This window comes from Orcinus orca, chromosome 15 (assembly GCF_937001465.1).
Source record: "Orcinus orca chromosome 15, mOrcOrc1.1, whole genome shotgun sequence".
Taxonomy (NCBI): Eukaryota; Metazoa; Chordata; class Mammalia; order Artiodactyla; family Delphinidae; genus Orcinus; species Orcinus orca.
The window spans coordinates 86,814,137-86,840,405 of record NC_064573.1 but is presented as its reverse complement, the minus strand read 5'-3'; the positions used below and the strand labels follow the sequence as shown (position 1 = coordinate 86,840,405).

Here is a 26,269-nt window from a genome sequence, read left to right as displayed (position 1 = left end):
AACTTTTTGTGTTTCCCCCTTTGTAATATTGGAACATTCACCAACATGCCTGTATGATTATTTTCAATGAAAAAAATGTTAATTAAAAAGTAAGCATCCCTTGGGACTTCCCTGGTGGCTCAGTGGTTAAGAATCCACCTGCCCATGCAGGGGACACGGTTTTGAGCCCTGGTCTGGGAAGATCCCACATGCCGCAGAGCAACTAAGCCCGTGCGCCACAACTACTGAGCCTGTGCTCTAGAGCCTGCGATCCACAACTACTGAGCCCACGTGCCACAACTACTGAAGCCCCTGTGCAGCAATGAAGACCCAACGCAGCCAAAAAAAATTAAATAAATACATTTTTTAAAAATAATAAAAATATTTCTAAAATGAAAAAAAAGTAACCATCCCTCAGAAAAGGGTCCCTGAAAATATGTTAGTTAACCATAGTTCTGGTTTTAGTTTAGAATGTTTCCTTTAATTAAAGAAGTATATTTAAACAGTCGCTCTAAAACCCTGGTAACCTTGAAGGCTAGAGAAAACAGCAATCCTGCTCTGTTATGTGCTGTAGTGAAATTAGAGGATTGGGACTCATAAGAGACAATAAAATTAGGTCTTAGCCCAAAACCCGGGAACCAGCCACATCCCAGCCCCCAGCGCCTCTCGGTGCCCTGGGAACAGGGAAGACAGCCTAATGTTCCCAAACACTAGTTACTGAGGAAGGCCACCCAGACTTGCTATTCTGCAAATACTCATCCTGCTTGCTCTGCTGAGATTATGGCCTTGGCGAAATATGGAACTTCTAAGACCAATGTGAACTTCAAGTCTGCGTCTTCCACCTCCCACGAGAATGCACAGATGGATTTTTTTTTCCTTTTGTTTTGCTTGTTTAGGAAAACCGGGGCTTTGGGTAGTGACTGTTGTATGGATGAGATGGAAGGAGAGTGAAAATTGATTCAAAATAGGTGTCCGGGTTTCTGTGTAACAAGGGAAATAATAATAATAATGAGAAAAATGAGTTTTTACCGGGCATTATGGACTTGGCCCACCGTATCTTGTAGAGTTCATTACGTTCGACAAAGAACAGGACTACTTTTTCTTGCATGTATGCTGATTTATTTGATGACTCCACGATGGGAGATTCAGTAGCATTTAAAGAATGAGGTGGCCCTATTCTGATCATGCACATATGGGAAGTTCAGAGAGTGTGGTCACTTAATGATTTGGTACCAGTGAGGCAAATAACTTGCCCTGTCTTTCCAGAAATGTGATGTGCTCGTGCGACATCTTTTGCATTCCTTTTCCACCTCTTCCCAACTCAGCCATCGTTTATTGGGAGGCTGTGTTGAGCGACCTTGTTTATATCAAGGCTTTGGTTTTCCCAAGGAATCCGTAAACTGGACTCTCACATAATGAGCTGTGGAATATTTAAATAGCATCCCTGACTGTTGGGTGTTGGTCTATTTTCAGTAGGAACAAGGAGAATTGTACTCCCCGCTCACATGCCAGGCAAAGATATCCAATGTGTATTGCTGGGGAGGGGGCGAGTTTCCTCTCCCCTTCTAGGTTCTTCTGGCTGGTCTAAGAATTAAATTGAGATGAAACAGAGGAACAGGAGAAAATCAAACAAAAGTTTAATCACATGTGTACAGGAGAGAGACCACAAAAGCTGAGTAAGTTGCCAGTATGGCCAAAGCTATCACCTTAAATCCTCGATTAAAGACAAAAGAGGGTGTTGGGGGTAGGAGTTCGGTACTTTAGTGGGGAGGAAGGCAACTGACATGGAGATGGAAAAGCAAATGTTTGGTGAACAGATGTTTGCTGGGCCAGGCAGGGGCAGTGGGACACGGTGAGGTCTCTGACCTCTGTGAGTTCCCCTCACCACACCTGGTCCATGTTCTTTGCAGGTGTCTCTGGTGACAGCTCAGTTCCTGTAACAGCTCCTCTATCAAAATTCTTCATGCAGTTAGGGGGAAGGTCAAAGTTTCTTCCTAAGTCTTTTGGGTCATGTTTGTTTTCACCTTGAAAGAATCTGAATGCCACATTTTGGGGTGGCAAAGTTTCCCCCCAGAGTACACCCTTTTCCCTTCTACTTGCCCATATGGTTTGGTTGCTGGCAGCTATGTGTATAATAAAATAAAATCAATCTTCTAAGATAGCCACCCATACTGGGCTCTCCATCTCCCTGTCTTGCTTTCGTTTTCTTCATAGAACTTATCAACATAATAAATGTGTGTGTGAGTGTGTGTGTGTGTGTTCTGGCTCTCCCACTACAATGTTAGTTCCATGTCAAGAGGAAGCGTGTATGTTTTCTTCTTAATGAATTTCCAGTACTGTGAATGATGCCTGGGAAACAGGTGGGACTCAGAAAGTGTTTGTTGAATGAACCAATGACCAAATAAGCAAACAAAAGACAGGTTTGGTTTGCTCACCTAGTGTTATTCATGACCTGCTTTAGGCATTTATATCTGAAGTTTTGGTCGGGGGAGGGGTGCTGGTAGGGGACGACCGTCCCATCCTCCAAAGCTTCTAACCATTGGTATCCATATTCATCCTGCGGGTGTGCTTCCCATTTGGTGTGCAGCCCCATCTGTCCTATTTCTACTCACCACATCTGTTCTGAATTTGTGCCCTTAGGAAAGACGAGTCCCTGGAACCTTCTTATGAATGAACTGAGAGTCAGAGGAAAACCAGATGCTTGGAAAGACTGAGGATTATGTACAGGACTCATTTAGCTCTAGAATGGCTTTTTTTTAATTAAAAAAAATCTCATTCATATTTATTGCATATTTTCAGGTTTATAGTATAAACATTTATAATTTTCCAATAGCAATTTTTAATACTCTGAATATGTGCATAAATGTGGATAATTTCCCAATGGGGAAAGACAGGTTTCCCATCAGTTAATCAGAAAGGATGCCACTAACTAAACCCACAACACCTGGCAGTGTGTTGCATCCTTCTGTTACCCAGCATATGAGAGGTGGGATGTGGTGGAGCAGAAACAAAATGTGTACACCACAGCTCGGATCCCACGCTGCTGGCTGTTCCCGTTGTTGCTGGATACTGTGCTTGGAGCACACACATGCACACATATATGTGTGTATGTACGTGTGTGTATATATGGGCATGTGTCTGTATATACGTATGTGTGTATATGCATGCATAATGTGTGTTTATGTGAGTGCCTCTATATCTCTGTATATGTGTTGTGTATATGTGTATATATGTATGCGTGTATATATGTGTGTATGTGTATATATACGTATTATGCCTACATGTATGTCCATTGTGTATATATGTGTGTCCGTGTATATATTTATGTGTTTATGTGTGTGCATGTGTGTATATGTCATTGTGTGCATGTGTGTGTATATATGTATGTCTATATGTGTGTATATATACGTGTATATTTGTGTATATATATGTTTGTGTATATATGTCCATGTATATATGTCTCTGTGTGTATATATATGTCTGTATGTGTATGTGTATATGTCTGTGTGTATATATGTGTATATCTCTGTGTTTATATTTGTGTGCATATATGTGTGTGTTTTTATGTTTGCATTTGTATATATGTCTACGTATGGATATATTTGTGTGTGTATATATATATCTGTGTGTATGTGTGTGTGTGTATATATATACATATACACACACACATACAAATACACACACACACACAATAGCTCTGTTGTGTTTTAAGAACACAATATACCCTTAAGTCAAGCAGTGTTTATTCCAGTCCACAGTGCATGTGCATTCTATGGTGGGGAAATTATGGCTTTCCCCCAAATCGCTATAGTAGATATATTATTAAGTGTAAATATATAACAAACGTCTTTGGAAATCAAGTGCTATGTTTATCTCTGTGTAATGAAGCTGTCAGTGTAACCTGTATTTATTGAGCCACAAGTAGGTAATAAAACTTGCACTAATGAATGTAAGTAACTCAGCTCTCATAAACAAAGGAAGTAATTAGCATTTGGTTCAGACCCAGTGAAGCCAAATTTCACATGCTCTAAGGATTATCTTAATATAAGTTCCAAAACGCCACCACTTACAGCTCTAAGTGTTTCAAAACTATGAACCCAACATAAACCGTGTTCAGTGTATAGCAGAGAAGTGTCTCTGAGAAATAACCATTCGATTTCTTGCACACATTCATTCTTGCTGTACAGATCAGGGACCCCTTATCCAGTTCAGAACATCTGAAGTATGCCGTAGACATGTGTCTTCTCTTATGAGAACACTGTGTCTACGAAAGACAATTTCCTATTGCCCTGCACTAAATTTCAGAATCTCCCCTGAGAAATAGTGCTATAAATTACAACTCTGTGTAGCTGCCCTAGAATTATTAGCAGCAGATATCGGGTACTTCTGGGTTAAATATGCAACCATGTTCTTTCCTGAGAACTTAAAAATGATTCATTGGAGAAACATTTTCTGAATTCCAAGTGACCTACCTGTGAATAAAATGTAAGAAAAATAAGAGCCCATTCTGTATCAGAAAAGCCCTAGCTACTGATAGCTCCTGTATAATACAAAGGTTGCCAAATCCAGGTTGATGACCTATTTATTTAAAGCAAATTTGATTCAGGAAAATTCCAGTACACAGTAATTGGGACAGCACTTAGAATTCATCTTAATATAATAGCAGCTGTCCATAGTGAATTGAACTTTTTTTCATCACCCCATCTAGTTTGCTTACAATTTAAATGAGGAATCATAGCGTGTGTCACCAAAAGGTCAGATGGCTTTCTGGCCTGCGCATGCAATTCCCAATTTATAAATGACTGCGTTCAAAACGTTGGCTTCTACAAGGATTATTTACAACACAAAACATTTTTACGTGGCACTCACCTTCTAAAAATGCTTCCTTTAGCCCTGGGGGCCACGTGTGAGAAGCGATTCCTCTTGTCTTTGTAGACCAAATCAGTATGTGTTTTGGGGTCCCCAAGACCACCCCTGTGTTTGATGACTTGCTAGGAAAACTCAGCAGGACTCAGTGTAGAGTCATAATCATTGCTAAGATTTATTACAGCAAAAGGACACAAAGCAAATTCAGCAAAGGTAAAAGGCACATGGGGCGCAGTGTGGGGGAACCAGGCACAAGCTCAGTAAAGTCCACTCCCAGGGAATCATACAGGATGACCGTCACCCCTCCAGCAATGAGTTGTGACAAGAGGGGTAAACTGTTGTCTGTCTGAAAAGCTCATCCAAGCCTGGGGGCCAAGAATTTTTAGTGGGGGCGGGTCCCCTGGGCACCATTGCCTGACAGGCACCATACCTCCAGACCACCAGAAGGAAAGCAGGTGTCCAGCAGCAGCTATATTGTTTGTACAAAAAGCGGAGGTTCCGTGTTCCCCTCTTATTAAGGAGCTGGGGAACCCCTCCTGAAATCCAAGTTTCCAGATGCCACTCAGGGGCCAGCCTTGCCAGTAGGCCTTTCTAGGGCGGTGGTCTCAGAGCTGCAGTGTTAACTCTTCTGCACAATATGTCTTCAAGCTGTTTCTGTGGGAGAGAGCGCTCTTAGTTCTATTAGGCATGTCCTTTGCTCGCCAAGCGCCAGCCCTAAACACATCATCTTTTCCTCCCTCCTTGATCCTAATATCAGGGGGTGGCCTGGATCATCTCCTCTGATGATAAGAGCGAGGATTTAAGAGACGGCCTCAGGACCCACCTCCTTGCCTCTGTGCTCATACAGCTACCACGGTTGTAAATCTGGGGAGTGTACCTCCTCCAGGGCTGCCCCTCCTGGCAGCATCTCCCTCCCAGTCACCCATCAACCTGCCCCATTTGTCCCCTGACTTTCTTGCTTCAAAACCCTTTTTATTTTCCTCAAGGGACTAAGAAAAGAAAACACAACAGGAAACATGAATTTTTGCAGCAGTTTATACATCTAACTGTTTGCGATGTATTGCATTGTCCTTTTACTATATCCCTTCCATTCCATATATGTTTTTATTTTAACATCTTTATTGGACTACAATTGCTTTATAATGTTGTGTTACTTTCTGCTGTATAAAAGACTGAATCAGCTATATGTATACATATATCCCCATATCTCCTCCCTCTTGCGTCTCCCTCCCACCCCTCTAGGTGGTCACAAAACACCGAGCTGATCTCCCTGTGCTATGCGGCTGCTTCCCACTAGCTGTCTATTTTACATTTGGTAGTGTATATATGTGAGGTCGAGAACAAAGAAACGTCAGTCCTCCTGGAGTTTGGAGCCCAGCATGGTGGCACGTACTGGCATTCTTCTTCACCACCCTGGAGGCTCTCTGAAACCCCTCCTTTTGGATTTTAATGGTGGCTTCACTACACAGTCATGGTTGATTAAATCCTTAGGCATTGGTGATTAATTCCACCTCCAGAACCTTTCTCCTCCTTCTGGACATTAGGGCATACTAGGAAACCAGTTTTGCTGCACATCCTTCGCCTCTGTCATCCGGCTTCTCTGATATCCTCGAGAAAAACCTATAAGCATGTCACCTGTCCCTTTCTGTGAATGAAGGAAGGAAGGAATAAGTGAATGGAAGAGAGAAATAGTAAGCCAAGTCTGTGATGGAGGGCACACCTGCTTTGGCAAATTTGTCTAAAGTCTGAGCAGATGTTAGGTCTCAGGACAGGTACTGGCCAGTGTTGGGTAACGAAGGACTTGAGCAGGTCAAGTAAGTGGCTTCAGCACCGGGACATTTTATGTGATGCCAAGGAAAGCACTGAGCCTGGTTGCACCGGCGCTGTGGTTGGGAGCCGTTTCAAATCCTGGGTCACCTGCCACCTGATCGCCCTGGTTGCTGAGCCGGTCAGTGAAAATTAAAGTGGTACTGACCTCACAGGGCGTGTGTGAGAGTGAAATGAGATAAGAGTGCCATGAACTCAGCAGAGCGCCTGGTTTGTTGTGATAGTGATGATGATGGGATGATGGTCCTGCTGATGACGACGATGATGATGATGTCATGGGAGGGGCACACGCGTGGAAGTCAGGCGCCTCTGTGCACCTCTCAGCACCTGTGTTTTGCGATGAACCATCATGATTCCCAAACCTGTCTGAGCCGCAGCCCCTCCCCACCTTTGAACTTGGAACGTTGCGTGGGAAATTAGATGAGATAATACAGAGGAACAGTCCCATCAGTGCATGGCATGGAAAAGGCGTTCAATGAATGTGCGTTGGTATTTTTAATCCCACTTTTGCAGTGTTAATGAATTTCCTTTTTCTATTTAGTTTTAACCGTCTGAGGGTATTCAGTTAATTTTCTTAAAAGTAAAGCCTTCCACTAGCACGGCGTTACTCTGTTTCTTTATGTGACTGATGCTTGCCTATGTCAGTGTACTGTTCTAGCTCCTCTGTTAAAGGAAGGAATGACTGGGGGGAAAATTAGGGCAGATGGATTGGAAGGGGATTGCCAGTGTGTGATTAAATTCTATTAAACACGAGCTTACACCTGGCAGGCGACAATGGGCCATTAAGTACACTGTGTCCCCAGAAGCAGCGGTAACTCAGGGATGCCCCAGAGCCGTCTCAGCTGTGCGTTTTGCTGTCTCCAACAGGGTAAAGGTGATGAAAGGCATGAACATCATTGGGGTGAGAGCCAGCAGCCCTTCCGTGTGGGAGGTTAAGAAGAGCATGGATTACGCTGGGAAGTACACACCGGCTGTCATCGTTTGTCAGAAGAAATCAGCTGGCTCGGAAAACAGGTGAGTCCCAGTGGCCTGCCATATATTCAGATTAGCTGCAACGATGGCCTCCTTTTTCCCAACTTTGCTGACAGTTACTTTCACCGCGGTTTGCATTTGGGGAGCGTCGTCTATATTATTAGTGCTTCCAGGTGAGATGGATAGAATCCTTTACTTGGAAAAAGATGGGCTGTTATTCACAGTGGACCTACGTACAATCCCAGCACAGTTCCCGGTCCCCTGCAGGGACGACTCCATGCAAATGGCATTTATCTCGAAATGATGTTCCACTGCAACACGGCCTCTTTCTATCCCAGATGATTAGGTAAAACGAGAAGTCTGGGCAGTTCTGATAAAATGGCCCATTTGGCAAGCGTTTCAGACAAGAGTTTGTTGTAAAACAAAACAGAACACCCAGAGCGTGTAGATCTTGTGGCACACAGAGGCGCCTTGCACATTTGCCGTGTCGATTTACATATGACGCGTGGATTGCATTGTGTGCTGGGATTTTCGGATGCACCTGTGAATGATCTGCTGTGGAATTATAGGGAATTGTGACGCTGTCTCTGATACCCACCAAGTTAGAAACAGTCTATTCACAGCTGGGCAGAGACTTGGAAGCTCAGTGGTTCTTGGTTTATTTCTGTTTCCGAAACCTCATTTGTGACTCCAGAAAATTTCCGATCGGTTTTTGCCGCTTTCGGGTTGGTTGCTTTTTGCTCCCTATATTGCTGGCGATAGAAATAATTATGAATGGACCAATCCTAGGTATGTAGCGCTATTTCAGGAGTCAGCTGTTTGAACTTTATAGCTCAATGTTCGGAAAATATTTATTTTCCATTATTTATTCTAATATAGAGGTCGTGAATCTCAGCTGATGGCTCTTCTGCTTTTGGGGGGTTTATTTCCAAAGAGCACTGGATGCCAGTTTGGGGGTGATGTGATGTGGATTTCGCTCTGTGCTCCTCTGTTTCATGTGGGTGCTCTGGGATTCGGGTTAGCAACTGTCAAGCTCTGGCCTGTGACTTTGCTTTTGTGAGCAGTGTTTCAAGATGTTTTTCTTTTTTTTTTTTTTTAACGTCTTTATTGGAGTATAATTGCTTTACAATGGTATGTTAGTTTCAGCTTCACAACAAAATGAATCAGTTATATATATACATATATTCCCATATCTCTTCCCGCTTGCAAGCAAGATGTTTTTCTTGAAGATTTGCTCGTAGAGCAGATGAGAGGGGAAAAGAAGAAGTCTGTATCTGAGTTCTGCCCCAAATGTTTACATAGTGATGCTGTGCCACACGGAGTACCTTCATGAGCTTACAAATAAGCTCACTTCCAAAGGTGTCTGTGCCAGTGATACGATTTGGGAAATAAGATGCCACCTCCAGGAAAGGTTTCCTTTGTGTTGCGAAGTTAGCAAAAATTAGGAAGGATAGATAGATAGGCAGATAGGTAGGTAGCTCGGTAGATAGATAATGATAGGTAGACGAGATGGATATAGATAGATAGATAGATAGATGATAGATGGATAGATATTTTACTCTTCTTTACCAGAAAGAGTGGGGGGATTTGGGAGAAGTCTTCAACCAATGTGCTGATTTTCCCTCGTGTTTCTTCTTGCTATTTCCTCTGTGGGTTAGTGGGAGTAGTAGTGATTGTAGTGTTACGTATGAAATGCAGAGAGATTTGAACCGTTTTGAAACATTTTATTAAATTTCTGGCTAAGTATTCATTCAGTTCGTCTTGGGCATGGAGAAAGAAGGAAACTTTCCAAGGGCAGCTCATCCGCATTAAGGTATAAAGTGTAAGCTGCCTTTTCATGGATCAAATGAGGCAGGCACTCCCAAGGGGTTTTAACACTTCCTTAAATGAAACAAAAAATCAACAGCTCTAGAACATAGCAAATCATACATATGTGTGGTCCTTGCCATTTTTTTTCCCCTTTTTATCTGTAACAGTATCTTCTTTAAGAAACAAATTCCCCGAATGGACTATCAACCTAGTCCTTCAAAGGGCTGGCATCAGCATGCCATTCACCGTGGAGAATATTCCTTATCCCTTTGTAGATTCTGAAGTCAGTTTTCTATTTCCTGCTGTGGGTCTAGATGATGGAAGAAGCATATGTACACTCACAGACATACACAAACACACATATGTATGTCTATGTATGTAATATATGTGTATGTGTATATATAGAATACTATATGTGCATATACAGTACATTATGTGTCTTTGTAATACATCATATATGTATACATGGTATATATATAGTATATCTATACATAGTTTGTGTATACAGGACATATATATGATACAGGTGTTTAAATATGTGCCTATATACACATGTACATTTTTATGTGATTTATGTACTCACGTGTGTTATGATGGTGCAGAGGTTTATTCTTTTTTTGGAATCCAGTTCTTACACTGCAGCCAGGAAGGCTTTGCTTAATGAGGAAGCTGTGGAATGCAAGCTCTTTTAGTTGGGGAACCGTGTCGGTCTGGTTGGTAGCTGTTTGCAGTCCCTACAGCAGCATCTGGGACACATGAGGCTCTCCATAAATATTTGTTTACTGATGTTCTAGAATTAGACTGTATCTCTGTTACTCTATGTATAATGATGCAAATCTGTACGTACATGTATTGAACGGCCTCTGATACACCTGTTCAAAAAAGCAAGGTGCACAACAGCATCTATATTGATGCCCCATTTGGGGAAAACCCAGAGAAGAATACTTTTTGAGCAAAGGGGCTAGCAGCTGTGATTTCTGCTGGAGGAGCTGGCAAGTTGGGGGAGGGCGCTGAACGTAAATTACTTTCTACTGCGAGCCATTTGGGCTCTGATTTGTTTTTTACTATGTGCATGTATTACCACTTAATATAATGTATACAGTTAAAGTAGACTTTTTTGAATACGATATATTCATTTCTATGTTCAACCTTTATCCTCACTTCAAAATAGTTTATTTCGCTTCTGTCTTTGTGGAATTAAATACAGAAGAATCATGCTCCCTTCTTTGGGATCGCGAACGGACCGGGAGAAGATCTGTTTCTCTTTTCTTTGAAGGATAATTGGAGAATGTATTATGGAGTGGATGTTTTCACATTAGTAGGTTTTGCTTCAGAAGCTGTTTCGCTTTATACATTCTTCCCACTCTCTTTGACTTTCAGTTATTCTTAAAAAGTCAGAATCAGATCATCGGGATGCAAAAAAGGGAGCCTTAATGAGCTTGAGAGGCATGGATTGTGTATTGGTACTAATTCACCTTGGATTGTGAAGTTGTCTTAAGGAAGTTAAGTCCCTGTGACAGGTGCAATTTTATGGATTAAGGAGACACTTGTGCTAGTGATGAACTCAACAGGAGTGAGTGAAGATTCTTATCTAAGTTGAAATACATCCTTTGCTTTTTGAAGAACTTTGTTTTTTTTTTTTTTTTTTTTGCGGTACACGGGCCTCTCACTGTTGTGGCCTCTCCCGTTGCAGAGCACAGGCTCCGGACACGCAGGCTCAGCGGCCATGGCTCACGGGCCCAGCCGCTCCGTGGCATGTGGGATCCCCCCGTACCGGGGCACGAACCCGTGTCCCCTGCATCGGCAGGTGGGCTCCCAACTGCTGCGCCACCAGGGAAGCCCAGAACTTTGGTTTTTGAAAGCCTTATCATCACAGTATTAATATCTGACTGTTACCCACAGCTATCAATCAGATCTGTTTTGCCTAAGCATTGCCAGGAAATATTATGGAACAGAAGGAGGATAACTAACTATGCTCCATCCATCAAATTTCATTTGACGTTTTCTGAATCCTGCTCACTGTTAGAGCACTATGGAAACTTAGATAAATGTGTAACAAAAGTCATGTACTTTTTATTTCTTTGCTCTTCTCTGCACAGATGAGCATTTTCCGGAGTTTGCCACAGTTGCTATTTAAATGATTTTAGGTGGTACAGAGAAATGGGGTCAAATAAACTTGAATGACAGAAACATATGTGCTTTCCAGTTCTCCAGCAACACTACTGATTGAAGAGAAATTCTTCTCTTTTAGGGGCTAATATGTCTATAAAATCTCTATCCTTTGTTAATAGATTGTAGACAAGCAAGAGTGCATAGTTTGATTTAATCCTTTTTCATAATTATCTGTTTATACTCCTTCGTACTATACCGCTTTTCCATTTATTTATAGGTAATTTTGTTACCGAGTTCAAGCTCGGCCTGCGCACCACACGACAGACCAGTAAATTGACAGACGGGTTGTTGGGGAAAGGGATAGTGACTTTATTCGGAAAGCCAGCAGACCGAGGAGACAGTGGACTAGTGTCCCAAAGAACCATCTTAACCCGAGTTAGAATTCAGCCTTCTTTTATACTAAAAGGGGAGGGGTGTGGCTGGTTGCGCCACACTTCTTGATGCCGGAATCCTTTGTTCTTGCAGCTGTCCATGTTTCTGTAAACCTTACACTCTGTTCTGCAACTTTTTATCTCTATACGAATGGAAAAGTGTTATACCTTTAAAGGTCAGAGCCTTGAGAATGGGCTGTCTTGTATATTTCAGGGTCTAGGCAAATTCTTAACTTGTAGCAAAAGCAATAGAATACAGAGGTTAAAGTAAAAGAAAGAGATACAATATGGATTCAGATTTGTTTTTCCCCATTACAACATGTTTCATTTTAAAACAAATATAGCTTAAGTGGTAACATGAGGTGTCATAAATAAAGAGTAATATTTAAAGTATACAGAGATAAGATTGCAGTCATGAATGTATGTTCATGTATGTATAGAAAAATGTATGCTGGCATGATAAATCCATCTCATAATACATTGGTTAGGATTAGGTTTGATTATTTAATAAGAGTGACTTAACAAAAAAAAAGTGACTTAAAGTAAAAGTTTATTTCTCTGTCACATAGAAGAAGCCCTGATGTAGGCAGGCCATGGCTGGCATGGCAACTCCTCAGTACTGTCAGGTCCCAGGCACCTATCTTCCTTTAACACAATATTAATGCATGGCTTTTATCCTCATAGATTAATATGGCTGCTGGAGCGCCAGTCATCATTTCTGCATTGCAGGCTAAAGAAAACTGACAGAAAAGAGCCTTCACCACTGGATCAGTTCCTTTTAAGGAACTTTTCTAGAAACTCATGCCAACCCCCAATACTCTCCTGCCTCTCATTGGTCAGGACTTAATCACATGGCCACACCAGACTTCAGAGGGAGGTGAGAAACATCATGTATTACAGGCAGCAGTATACTTAACTCAGAATCAGTTTTCTGCTCCAAAGAGAAAAGCAAACTGGATGGGTTGGGGAACCAGAAACCTTGATCTCAGAAATCTATAAAGAATAAATGTTGTGGGGTTTCCAGTAGGATGATGGAAAGAGCATGGTACCTAACTATCTCCTTCATTCTACCAGGTTCCCATGGAAATTTCCAGTGAAATATAATAAGGGTGTGAAGATCCACATTAGCAATGCACTGGAAAGGTTATGATTACAAACTAGTATATATAAAACAAACTATTATGCTTAAAATAGATAAACAACAAGGTCCTACTGTATAGCACAGGGAACTATTAATATATTAAATCCTGTAATAAACCATAATGGAAAAGAGATAATAACAATTTTGTTTATCAATAAATATGGGACAGGGGAAATTTAGAAGATATTCAATCAGGATGTTGCCCGTGCTTGTTAAGTGCATTTAATATATTAAATATCCTGTAATAAACCTTATTCATATATATCTGAATCACTTTGCTGTACACCGGAAACTAACACACCATTATAAATCACTATACTCCAATTAAATAAATAAGAAAAATTACCATGTGTATGTTAGAAACATAGAGAAGCATTTGTGAAACCTGCAGGACTGGGTTGAAGGAGGATGAAAAGATCGCCAATCTTAATTGTGCATTAAAAAGAAAAGGACCAGGAATGTGAGTGGAGGATACCCAGGCATTAAAAAAAAAAAATCAGGCCTACCTCCTAATATCGCCAGTAGGTGCTGGTACAGGTGAGCATGGACATGTCAAAGCCAGCAAGGTTTCCTCTCTGGACCAGTAACAATAAAAGGCCGTTACTGGGTGAGGAACACACCTTTGGAGCAGATACCCAAACAGGCAGAAAACCCATAGGCATATGAAAATATAACCATAAGAATTTGGAGGAAAACTCTTAAGTATCAGAGACAAAGACAGAACTTTGTGCATGAAATAGAGATGATTTTAAGCATTGATCAGTGGTCTCAGATTCAAAATAAGCATGGTATCATCAAAGACAGAGAAAGCCAGCAAGGAGAAGAAGCCATGTGAGATAAAGATGGGGTGAGAAACTCCATGTCTATTGGATTTGCTGCTGTAGAAAATGAAGTCAGTGAACTTGAGAGAAAACTTTAGGCGAAAGAGAACCTTCAGAAGAGAATGAGAAAGAGGTGAAAATAAGAGAAACACCTGAAAACCAATCAAGCAAGAGTATATAGAAAGAATGACCACAGGAACAGCTGGAGATTACCTGGTTACCATAAGACTCGGCACTACTAGTTCTACACCTAAGAGAACTGAAAGCAAATGTCCACACATGTGAACACACAAGTTCACAGCAGCATTTGTCATATATATATATATATATATATATCTTATAGATGAGTGGGCAAACACGTGATCTATTCATGCAATGGAATATTATTTGGCAATAAAAAAGGGAGAAGTGCTGATAGATGCTACAACATAGATGAACCTTGAAAACATGGTACTACGTAAAATAAACCAGACAAAAAAGACCATACATTGTATGATTCCATTTATACATTATGTCCAGAAGAGGCAAATTTTTAGACACAGTAGCTTAATGGTTGCCTGGGGAGGGGAAAATGGAGAGATTCTGGTCATGGTTATGAGGTTTCTTTCAGAAGTAATAAAAATATTCTAAAATTAAATAGTGCTGACGGTTGTTCAACTAAAAACCACTGGATGGTAAACATTAAAATGGTGACTTTTATAGCATATGAATAATATCTTGATAAATCTGTTATGAAAATCAGTTGATTACAAAAGAGCCTACGAGATAATACCAATTTTATCAATAAATATAGGACAGGGAAAATTTAGAAGATATTCAATCAGGCTGTTGTCTATGATGGTGATATTACTTGTATTTTGGAAAAGTCCCATAGTGAACATAGATTTTTTTTTTTAATTAGGAAAAGATAAGATATGGAAAACAAACAATAAATAAAGTTATAATGCAGCGTGGCTGGGAAGATTGTTTAATAGAGTCTGGACATCTGTCCTTGTCATCGCTGAGTGGCATACTGACAATTTTGGGATGCTTAATTCATCTGCTGACTTGTCCAAATTTGAAGCCAGAAAGATCTGGCCTTTTTTTTGGTTGTTGTTCTGGGCAAAAATTACTCGTAATGGAGATATTATAGATTGTTTAGAAATGTTTGGTTTTGCTTTAGAAAGCAGTTTTAATGATTGCAATTTACTGCTTCTTGACTCAGGATAACAGATCGAGTGATGGAAAAAAAAAGATCTTGAGGTTTTTAATGAATATAATAATTTGATTAGAGGTATTTTCTAGCAATCTGTCTTCGGCAAGACAGTTCAGCTCTACGGACATCCGGAACCTGAGTTTGATAACAACAAAACCTGAGACAATGGTATAAAGTTATCAAAATGTTATGTCTTTCCTGTGGTGAGTGGGATTTTTCTGATGCCTTAAATGCTTTCAGTATCCTTATCATTGGCTCTTACTAATTGTAATAGTCATACATATTACCATCTGAAAGATAATGCCTTCACAGAGAGTAGGAAGAGAATGGGTGTAGGATTCAGGAAATCTAATATTCATTTCTCATTTTTATGCTAGTAGCCATCTCACATTTCACCAGAGACGGAACAAGGGGCAAAACACCCTGTTCTGTACCATCGGCCCCAACAATGTCAGCCTTCGCTGGACTGTTGTGAGACTCTTACATAATCCTGCATGTGACCAGACAAACTTTGAAATAATCAGTCAAGAACATCAGTTCATTTCTGGATTGGGTTGTTTGTTTGTTTGTTATTGAGCTGCATGAGCTGCTTATAAATTTTGGAGATGAATCCTTTGTCAGTTGCTTCATTTGCAAATATTTTCTCCCATTCTGAGGGTTGTCTTTTGGTCTTGTTTATGGTTTCCTTTGCTGTGCAAAAGCTTTGCAGTTTCATTAAGTCCCATTTGTTGATTTTTATTTCCATTTCTCTAGGAGGTGGGTCAAAAAGGATCTTGCTGTATTTATGTCATAGAGTGTTCTGCCTATGTTTTCCTCTAAGAGTTTGATAGTGTCTGGCCTTACATTTAGGTCTTTAATCCATTTTGAGTTTATTTTTGTGTATGGTGTTAGGGAGTGTTCTAATTTCATACTTTTACATGTACCTGTCCAGTTTTCCCAGCACCACTTATTGAAGAGGCTGTCCTTTCTCCACTGTACATTCCTGCCTCCTTTATCAAAGATAAGGTGACCATATGTGCGTGGGTTTATCTCTGGGCTTTCTAGGGGGAAGGGTAAGCTGTGACAAAGCGAGGGAGAGGCATGGACATATATACACTACCGAACGTAAGATAGATAGCTAGTGGGAAGCAGCCGCATAGCACAGGGTGATCAGCTTGGTGCTTTGTGACCGCCTGGAGGGGTGGGATAGGGAGGGTGGGAGGGAGGGAGACGCAAGAGGGAAGAGATATGGGGACATATGTATATGTATAACTGATTCACTTTGTTATAAAGCAGAAACTAACACACCATTGTAAAGCAATTATACCCCAATAAAGATGTAAAAAAAAAGAAAACTTTTTAATATGCATCTTATATTAAAAAAAAATCAGTTCAAGAAAACCCATCTATTAATTGTCCTTAAGTTGTTAATGTGACTGCATAGTATATGCGGCACACATACCCAAGTCCTCCTAGATGTGAAAGATTAAACTTTATTTCCTGACAATTTCTCAGAGTACCAGATGAATTACATTAGTTGTACATGGAGTCTGTATCAAGTGTGAACAAAGGTTCCCCATTGTCTTTATTCTTTTGTTATATTTTATATTGGAGTATAGTTGATTTACAATGTGGTAGTTTCAGGTCTACAGCATAGTGATTCAGTTATACATATACATGCATCTGTTCTTTTTCAGATTGTTTTCCCATATAGGTTATTACAGACTGTTGAGTAGAGTTCCCTGTGCTATACAGTAGGTCCTTGTTGATTATCTACTTTATATCTAGTAGTGTGTGTACATTAATCCCAAACTCCGAATTTATCCCTCCCCCACCTTTCCCCTTTGTTTTCTAAGTCTGTGAGTCTGTTTCTGTTTTGTAAATAAGTTCATTTGTGTCATTTTTTAAGATTGTCTTTACATTTAGAATTTGTCAGAAGCATTTCCATTCAAGTTTGTTTTAATCACTTCTGCATTAGGGATACAACAGACAAAGGTATTGTTTCCAATACAACAAGATATCATTTCTCCTAATCGTATTGGCAGAAAAAGAGATGCAAATAATAAAATGTTTTTCTGAGAATAAGGGAGAACACAGAATCCTTATACACTGTTGGCGGAATTATAAAATGGCTTGTCCTCCTTGGAGAGATACTTATCAATATCTGGCTATTGACTTTTTAAAAAAAATTTATTGAAATATAGTTGATTTACAATGTTGTGTTAGTTTCAGCTGTACAGCAACGTTATACATATATATAAATATTTATATTCTTTTTTTACATCCTCTTCCATTATAGGTTATTACAAGATATTGAGTATAGTTCCCTGTGCTATACAGTAGGTCCTTACTCACAGACATAGGAAATAAACTTACGGTTACCAAAGGGGAGGGGGAGGGATAAATTAAGAGTTTGGGATGAAAATATACACACTACTATATATAAAATAGATAACCAACAAGGACCTACTGGCTACTGACTTTTAGAACATGCAACCACGTGACCCTAAAATGACAGGTCTAGGTACCTCTCCTCCAGATGAAAGCTTAGCTGTGGATATGGAGGGATGTGCACAAGAGTGTTCATGGCTGCATTTAAAAAAAATAGCTAACTGTTGAAAGCAACCTGAATATCCATCAAAAGGTGAATTGATTTAAAAATGATACATTCATATAATTGAAACTTATGCAGCAACTATGAAGAATTGCCTACATGTAGTGATTAATGTTTATCGACATTAATTTTGTTACCAACTAGGGTTCTTAGCCTTCCTTAATGAATAGAAATTGATAAGAGATACAGGAAAGGCTTTATTGGGGCCCCTGCTGCAGTAGTGGGGAGCGAGAACAAGGGACAGGTTCTCTTGTTCACTCCTTGAGGGGGGGCGAGCTTGTTCCTTATCTGGGGTGAGGGTAGGCGTGGGTCCAGGGGTTGGGGCAGAGGCGTGGCTTAGGAGGTCTGCCCACCCCTTTGGTGGTGTTGAGTGCAGGGGGCATGCGCAGTGCCCTGCTTTTGCTCCCAACACCCTGTTTCTGCTCCTGGCCCTTCAGAAGTGGCAGTTGGGTTTTTGGTGTTTTTGTATCTTTTTGTCCATCATTTGCTCCAACTGCTCACGCCGAGCGGTTATTTTTAGTCCCTTATAGTTTCTTTGTATTTTGTTGCTGAAGGAGAGGTTTGTCCAGGTGCAAGCAGTGCAGCAGAGGGTCCCAGGTCCCAGTTCCCAGCCTGTCTCAGTTTGACCTGAAAATGTAATGTTAAGGGGAGTGGGAAACTTGAATAATAACATGTACAGTATGATACCACTCTAGGAATTCTAAAAAGAGACCCACAGAAAAATGCTGAAATAATACAGATATAAATGGGATGAGACACGGCTGCTACTTAAAAGACCAGCATTTGAAAGACAACCCAGAGGAAGGTGTGCAAGGATGTCTCGCAGGCATCCTGGAAGAGAGCGCTTTAAAGATCTTCCTAAAATAGCATTTGAGTGTGTCCCAGGAAATGTAAGCTTATTTGTATCACTCCCATTAGAAACATATAGACTAGGAAAGGAAGCGGTGATCGTTCAAGCAGATGGCATTACAGTGAAGGAGAGTTATGAGCCCAGTTCCCTATGAAATTATACCCCAGGCTGACTCATTTTCCACTTCCTGACACGCATACAATCCCATTAGGCAGTCTCACGGGGAAGTGTGAGGTTTGCCTTAATTTACCTTTGTGTTGCTTTACTTTTATTACATCCATATATTTGGTATTTAACATCTCCCATTTCCAAGTAGACTACAAATTTAGAATTAAATTATTTAGCACCCACTTTCAGCGGGTAACAGCAGTGAGTTACCGCTGCACATCTTTACTGGGGAAATTGCCTTTGCTTTGGATAGGATCTCCAGGGCGCTGTAATAACAAACACCGACTGTTTTTTTCTGCTAGAGCTACACCAGTGCAGCACAAATAATAACCTAATAGTGACAATAATTGTATGGTACCACTTGCTGGTGTTCATCAGAATACTTCGTAAACACGCTCCAGGGTCATAGATCATGGCTAATGTTGAGTTGCCCTGGGCTTGTGATTTCACAAAGCATCTTCGTTCATTGGAGTGACCAAAAATATCTGCCATAGCAGAAATATCTGATGTGATATGTGAACATCCCATCAAGAAAGCCATGGGCTTAATATTTGTCTTCATGCAAATTTCTGAACTTGAAACTTCAGTGAATGTGTGTGTGTGTGTTTACAGCCATGGATACATAGCCCTTAGGGTCCTTCCTTCCAAACATGGAAAACATTATCAATAAAAGTCCTACAGGAAAAAACACGTCTATATCTATATAAATTGGTATCTATATATCTGTATATCTTTATCTCTGTCTCTACATATATATCCGTATCTATAACTTAACTATACATGTCTATATTTATAATTACATATGTATGCATAATATATATGCACAATGCAAAATATAAAATTATTTTAATTTTAAAAGGCTCATGAGCTTTTGTAGTCATATTTGTTTTGGTAAGTCTCCACTGCAAAAAAAAAAGGTGCACACAAAAATACAAAAAAAAAAAAAAAAAAAAAAGGGTTTCCCTGTTGGCGCAGTGGTTGGGGGTCCGCCTGCCGATGCAGGGGACACGGGTTCGTGCCCCGGTCCGGGAAGATCCCACATGCCGCGGAGCCTGCGCGTCCGGAGCCTGTGCTCCGCAACGGGAGAAGCCACAGCAGTGAGAGGCCCGCGTACCGCAAAAATACAAAAAAAAAAAAAAAAAAAGGTGCACAGATTTCCGCATACCTTAGATATTTTTGAGAGTGAGGGCCAAGTTCTTTGGGGAAGTCAGTTTTTGGATCATGTAGCTGTACGGACCTCTCATCCTCCATGACAGCCCTTTGCTGTCAGCACCCTAGCAAGCATCTCGAAATCCCCAGGTATCCCTGGTGTGCTCAGCTTTGCTGAAGCAAATGCTGTAATTGGATCATCTATCTCCTGAAAGCCTGGGGAGCAGTTTAGAAAGATGATAGTATTTCATGGAACATTAAAAAAAGAAACAAAAGAAAAAATGATGGGACCCATCCACAGAAGCTTTATTTACTGTCCAACTGTGAAAAGCATCACCGTGTTTCTTATGTTCTAAAAATTTCACTCTGATTATTGTTCTCCTGGATGGGATGTCTTCTTTTAAGTGTCCGTGTTTTGGATTTGCTATCATTTCTAAACGCACCTTTCCCTGGCAGCCCTCATCTTCCATGCTGTGTGCCAGTTCAAGGAGTCTCTTTGGTAACTTTTTAGTCTTTTAACCCTGGTGATTGATTTTGTCAGCAGTTAGCCTGGTGGACTTTCACTTCTTAGGAATGGTACTTGAACTGAGACATAGTTAGAAAAATTAGCAATAAGGGCATGGGACTTTATATTCCTACCTAGAGCTCTTTTTAAAAAAAAAAAAACAGGTTTTGTTATAAATCATATACCTTAAACTTAACCCATTTTAAGTGTGCAGTTAAATGAGTTTTAGAAAATTTATTTTTTGGTCCAGCCATCATACCATCCAGTTTAAGAGCACTTCCATCAGCAGAAAAAGTCCCTTTTTACCCACTTGCCATGAATCCCCACTTCTTCCCTAATTCCAGACAACCACTTGTCTCTTTTCTGAATCCATAATTTTGCTTTTTCCATAACAGCCCAAGTTGGAAATAACCCAGATGTGTATCAGCTGGTGAGTGGATTAAAAACTGTGCTACATTTTAGCAGTGGAATACTACATGGCAGTGAAAAGGAACTATCTCCTGATGCATGAAAAAACGTGGATAAGGAATTCCCTGGCGGTCCAGTGGTTAGGACTCTGCGCTCTCACTGCCGAGGGCCCAGGTTCAGTCCCTGGGCGGGGAACTAAAATCCCACAAGCTGTGCAGCATGGCAAAAAAAAAACCCCAAAAACAAAAAAAACCTGGATAAATCTCAGAAGTATACTGAGAGGTAGGGGCCAGTCACATGACATGACACATTCTATGAGTCCGCATACAGGAAGTCCTCCTTACCACGGGTTCCACATCTGCAGATTCAACCAACTGCAGATCAAAAATATATATTTTTTTAATTTCAGAATTTTCCAAAAAGCAGAACTTGAATTTGCTCGCACCAGCAACTATTTACATAGCATTTGCATTGTATTTACAACTCTTTATGTAACATTTACATGGTATCAGTTATTATAAGTAACCTAGAGATGATTTAAAGTATGTGGGAGGATGTGCATAGATTATACACGAATACTAAACACCATTGTGTATAAGGGACTCGAGCATCCGTAGATTTCGGTATTTGGAGGTGAGGGTGGGACCTAATCCCCCAAGTTACCGAGGGGTGGCTGTATATAGAATTTCTAGATCTCATTTTAAATTACTTGATTTTCAGCTTTTCACTGGGATCCACTAAGTTATCAGGCACCAGTTTACCTGAATTCTTTCTAAATTTATTTTCCTTTTCTTTTTATATAAACTTGCTCTTCTAGAAGTTTTAGAAAAATTCCTCTCAAAGGAAAACTTAGCTTCAGTTTAAATGTTCCGTAATCATCACGAGGAGAAATGACCCACTGACCGGCCATTCTAATTACAGGCAGCATTAAAAGCTTTCATCTCACTATTTTAAAGAGCTTTTGTTTCTTTAAACAAAAGATGCCAGTCAGTAAATGCAGGGGACTCTAGCTCTTTCATCTTTGTCATACAGGTAGATCCAGTAAATACAGTATAGAAATAAGATGCCTAGGATGACTCACACTGCAAGGTCAGGGACCCCTTTCCTATACTCTGAAGTCTGAAATATTTCAGAAGAAAAAAGTGTTGTTGTTTTTTTCAGTTGTGGGCAGAATACCTATAGAGGCAGGATGTAATTGTGTTAGGATCAATTTCACGATGTGCAGAAGTCACGTGGGACTCTTTAAACACACCAAGGTATTCTTTCAAGTCAGTCGACATCAGTTTCTGTCAAGGGTATTGTGTTTGTCTATAACCACTTACCGTTTTCCTCGTGGAACTCTTGAAGCCTGAGATACTTGCTAAATGTGGTTTTGATTCCACACTCCTGGAGCTGAATGGAACGTGGATGAGAGCAGCATTTTGTGTGGTGTGTCGGTGCTTGTATAACAGATCCTTACAGAGAAAACCTGTGTGAAGCCCTGGCAAAGAAACGAGACAGTATGGGTCCCTGAAGGGGCTGTGTGGAGAGAATGATTGTTAAATACCAGTAATAAGTTGGAATGAAGATGTTTGTCAACATACATGGCTTCGTGGCTGTGTGCATAGATTTTCTTTTACGTCTTTCAAAATATTTTCCATTGTGATGCGGTAGGTGTGCTTCCTTAATAAAACCCTAAGAACGAAGCCTAGCGGCACGTCTGATAAGTACTGCGCTTTTAAATATACGTTAAGGGTGGAATATATTTTGAAATCTCTATTACAAATGCAATGTGATATGAAGATCACCGTGACTTCTATTGCTGAAAAGTCACCGTCACCACTACTTTGGTCGTTGCCTACATTTATTTTTGAAGGATATGCTAAATTTCAGTTCAAGGCTAGACAGAACATTGATAGATAGATAGATAGATAGATAGATAAAGTTGATAGATGAGTTGATGGATGGATGGATAGATAGATGATAGATGGATGATGGATGGATAGATAGATGGAAAAGCAGATAATTATAGATAGATTGATAGGTAGATAGATGATAGATAGATAGATAGATAGATTTCAGTTCACGGCTAGATAGATAAATATATATATAAAGATGCATTTTTCCCATCCAAGATCCCTGAATTCCATCTCCATGGACAACAGATTAATAACCCTTCCTTAAAGTTTAGGTGCCTTAAAATGGGGTGAGACAGAAATGTTAGCATCTTTCTCTTCTCTTCACCCCCTCTCCACTTTCATGCCAAAAAATTCTGTGTCAAACTGCTTTACTGCCTTCAAATGGTTTGTATCAATCATTGCGTGAATTAAAGTGGCCACTATCTACAAAAAAAAAAAAAAAGTGGGGTGAGACATATTTCAAGGACAAAATATCTGTAACATGTTAAAGCCTAAATCCCTCTATGCTGCATTTGAGAAAAGTATTTTAGTACAACTTCACATGAGTATAATTGTAAACAACAGAAGATCTTCATAGAAGTTCCCATACAGAAAAGCAGTGTATCTGTGTGTGCCAAGATTTGTTAAAATGTTGATTAACCCTTTGGTCCTATATTCTAGGAACTTATCCTAAATAATCCATCAGAAATATTAAGCATGGTCTTCACACTTTAATTAATAGTAAAAATTTTAGAATCCACTAAACATTAAGGATAGGGGAATGATTAGAAAACTTGATCATATTCACATAGGAGAATGTGACAGGACCAATAAAATGCTATTTTCAAGATTTACTGGTAAAAGAAAATGCTCTTAATTTTCTGATATGCATACACATACATACAACATAGTCCAAAGGCTAAAAGTGAAATTTCTACCACAAAATTTTAATAACAGTGAGATTATGGGTGAGATTTATTTTCTCTTCAATTCAGACCATACACCTTTTTTTTTTCTTTGAGAACCCAGCATGTGCTCGGTACTGTATTGTACATGGGTTCAATGCTAAGCAAAACAGAATATCTGTTCTCATGGATCGTAAGTCTGTCTTTCATTTGTTGACATTTGCCAGTCTTTACAATAAGCATAGATTAGTTTTATTAATTACATAAAATATCAAGAAGGTTTAATTCTTTTATTTTTATTCTAAACTTGCCATAGAGAAATACACACATTTTCTTTAGGACTGAAACGAGGGCTGGCTTGAAGGGAGCTGTCAAGGGATTCATGAAATCGTTTACTCTCCTTCGAAAAAGAATTACCTTTGAAAAATGATTGCCTTCTGACTATCTTAGTAATTACGTACATGGTACATTTTTGTGTGTGTTTACATTTAAGAACACAAAGCTAAATTCACTTTGGATTGGATTAATGAAAATACTTGCAGTGCTGATGAGATATAATGTACCTTGCTTATCTTTTAGTAAGATACATTGGAATTGATCCATTATATAATACTCTTAGGACATATATCAAAATCATATAAAATAAAGGAAATCAACAAGTTCTGACTCAATGGATAGTATCAGAAGTTGAATTTTATTTTTAAAGCACAAATATTAAAAAAAGCATAATTTTCCTTCCCTTATTCCTTATTCACCCATGCCTGCCACAGAGAAAACTACCTCCAAACTAATTTCAGAGCGACCTTGTGATGGGGTTACAGCCTAAGAAATTGTAGCAGAAGGCTTAGGCAGGGTTTATGAGAAGATGTGAATAGAATTTTGCATGGGGAAGGGAAATTTCATTTAGTATTTATTGGCGAGGGCTATTTTAACATAGGGCAATGAGACGGCTTGACACACCTTAGATGGAGGTCAGCTCTATCCCACCCTGGGTGGGCAGTTGTGGTCCCTCCAAGCCCCAATGGCTTTGCTGTCTTTAATCCCCTCCCTCATCTCCTCCATCTTTAGATATTCCCAGAACCTCAGATTAGCCCTTTTCATTACAGTATAATGTCTATTTTGGGACGCCTCCAAACAGTAAATCGACTGCTAATATCTTCCACTTATTAAGAGATGAGTATGTTCCAACATCTTCTAAGTGTTTTACCTATAACTACTGTGTGCTGAGCTCATCTGATTCATTCTCTCAACACTAAAGGCAAAAATACCATCCTCATTTTATGGATCATGAAACGGAGACCCAGCACAATTTAGGTAACCTAAGTGACTCCCTGGCGTAGGCTGAATAATGCCTCCCTCCTTCCCTCCGCCCAGAAACTGTCTGTGTTCTAACTCCTGGAACCTGTGACTGTGTTACCTCACCAGGTAGAAGTCTTTGCAGATGTGGTTACCTTAGGGATCCTGGGATGGGGAGAGTATCATGAGTTATCCTGGTAGAGACCTAATGTGATTGCAATGGTCCTTACGCGGGGGAAGTAGAGGAAGGCTTGATTATAGAAATAGAGAGGTTACAATGGAATCAGGGGTTTAAAGGATTCAGAAAAGGGCCAAGGGGCCAAGGAATGCAGGCCACCTCTAAAACCTATAAAAGGCAAGGCAATAGCTGCTCCCCTGAGGTCTCCAGAAAGAACCCGCCCAGCTGACCCCTGATTTCAGACTTCTGACCTCCAGAACTGTAAGAGAATGGATGTGTGTGGTTTAGGCCACCCAGTTGGTGGTAATTTGTTAGAGCAGCAAAAGGAATCTAGGGCACTTCCCTAGTTCACTCCTGCAATATTGGCAGAATGAAGTCTCAAACCTCAAGGGAGACGGGTCCCAAGCTTGAGCTCTCAGCCGCAATGCTGCACTAAAAGGTCATTTGACTCCAGTAAGGTCGCCCGGAGTTATGAAAGCTTAGTGGTTAAGTGAACGGGAATGCGGATTCACAGTGTCCCTGCCCTGGCACCTGTCAGCTGTGTGGCGACGGCCAGGATATATGGCCTCCTAATCTCACTCTCTACATGTGTGAAATGGACATAATAGTGACACCTGCCTTCAGGGGTCCTAAGGATGGAGGAGGTTGATGCGTGAAAAGCGCCTTGCGTGATCCTTGCGTCACTGTCAGTGCCCCTGCAAGACTTTATAAGGCCAGTAAAGTTTCAGATGTCAAATTTCATTGTTTCTCAGACTCTTCATTCATTCATTTATTCACTCATTTATTCATATTCGTTTTATTCATAACTAGTATGCGAGGGGAGGTGTGTGTACAAAAAGTCTTTCCTGAAATGAGTTTAAAAGGCAGTGAAAGTCTGAAAACCAACTTACTGATAGTCATGAGACACAGAGTTTTGACTTCGGGGGACAGTTGTGTGTGGTTGCCTGCTCTCCTACTGGGAAAATTGACAGGCATCTAGATTAAGAGATGAGGAAACTCAGTGGGTAGCATTGTATCCACGGTGCTTAGGAGGTAAATGCTGATTTCCAAACATGCTGAGGGACTTCCCTGGTGGTCCAGTGGTAAAGCATCCGCCTTCCAATGCAGGACACGTGGGTTCGATCCCTGGTCGGGGAGCTAAGATCCCACATGCCGCGGGGCAGCTAAGCCCACGCGCCTCAAGGAGA

The 26,269-nt window shown here is 40.4% G+C and overlaps 1 protein-coding gene across 2 annotated transcripts in view; it reads left to right on the top strand.

Moving 5' to 3' along the window:
- The window catches only part of TMEM132D (transmembrane protein 132D), a 638,604-nt gene that overhangs the window by 271,683 nt on the left and 340,652 nt on the right, over positions 1–26,269 (top strand). For both annotated transcript variants that reach the window (XM_004276640.4, XM_049697911.1), the window contains one exon: positions 7,540–7,686. In XM_004276640.4, the coding sequence (XP_004276688.1) occupies positions 7,540–7,686 (147 nt within the window). The remainder of the gene's footprint in view (positions 1–7,539; positions 7,687–26,269) is intronic.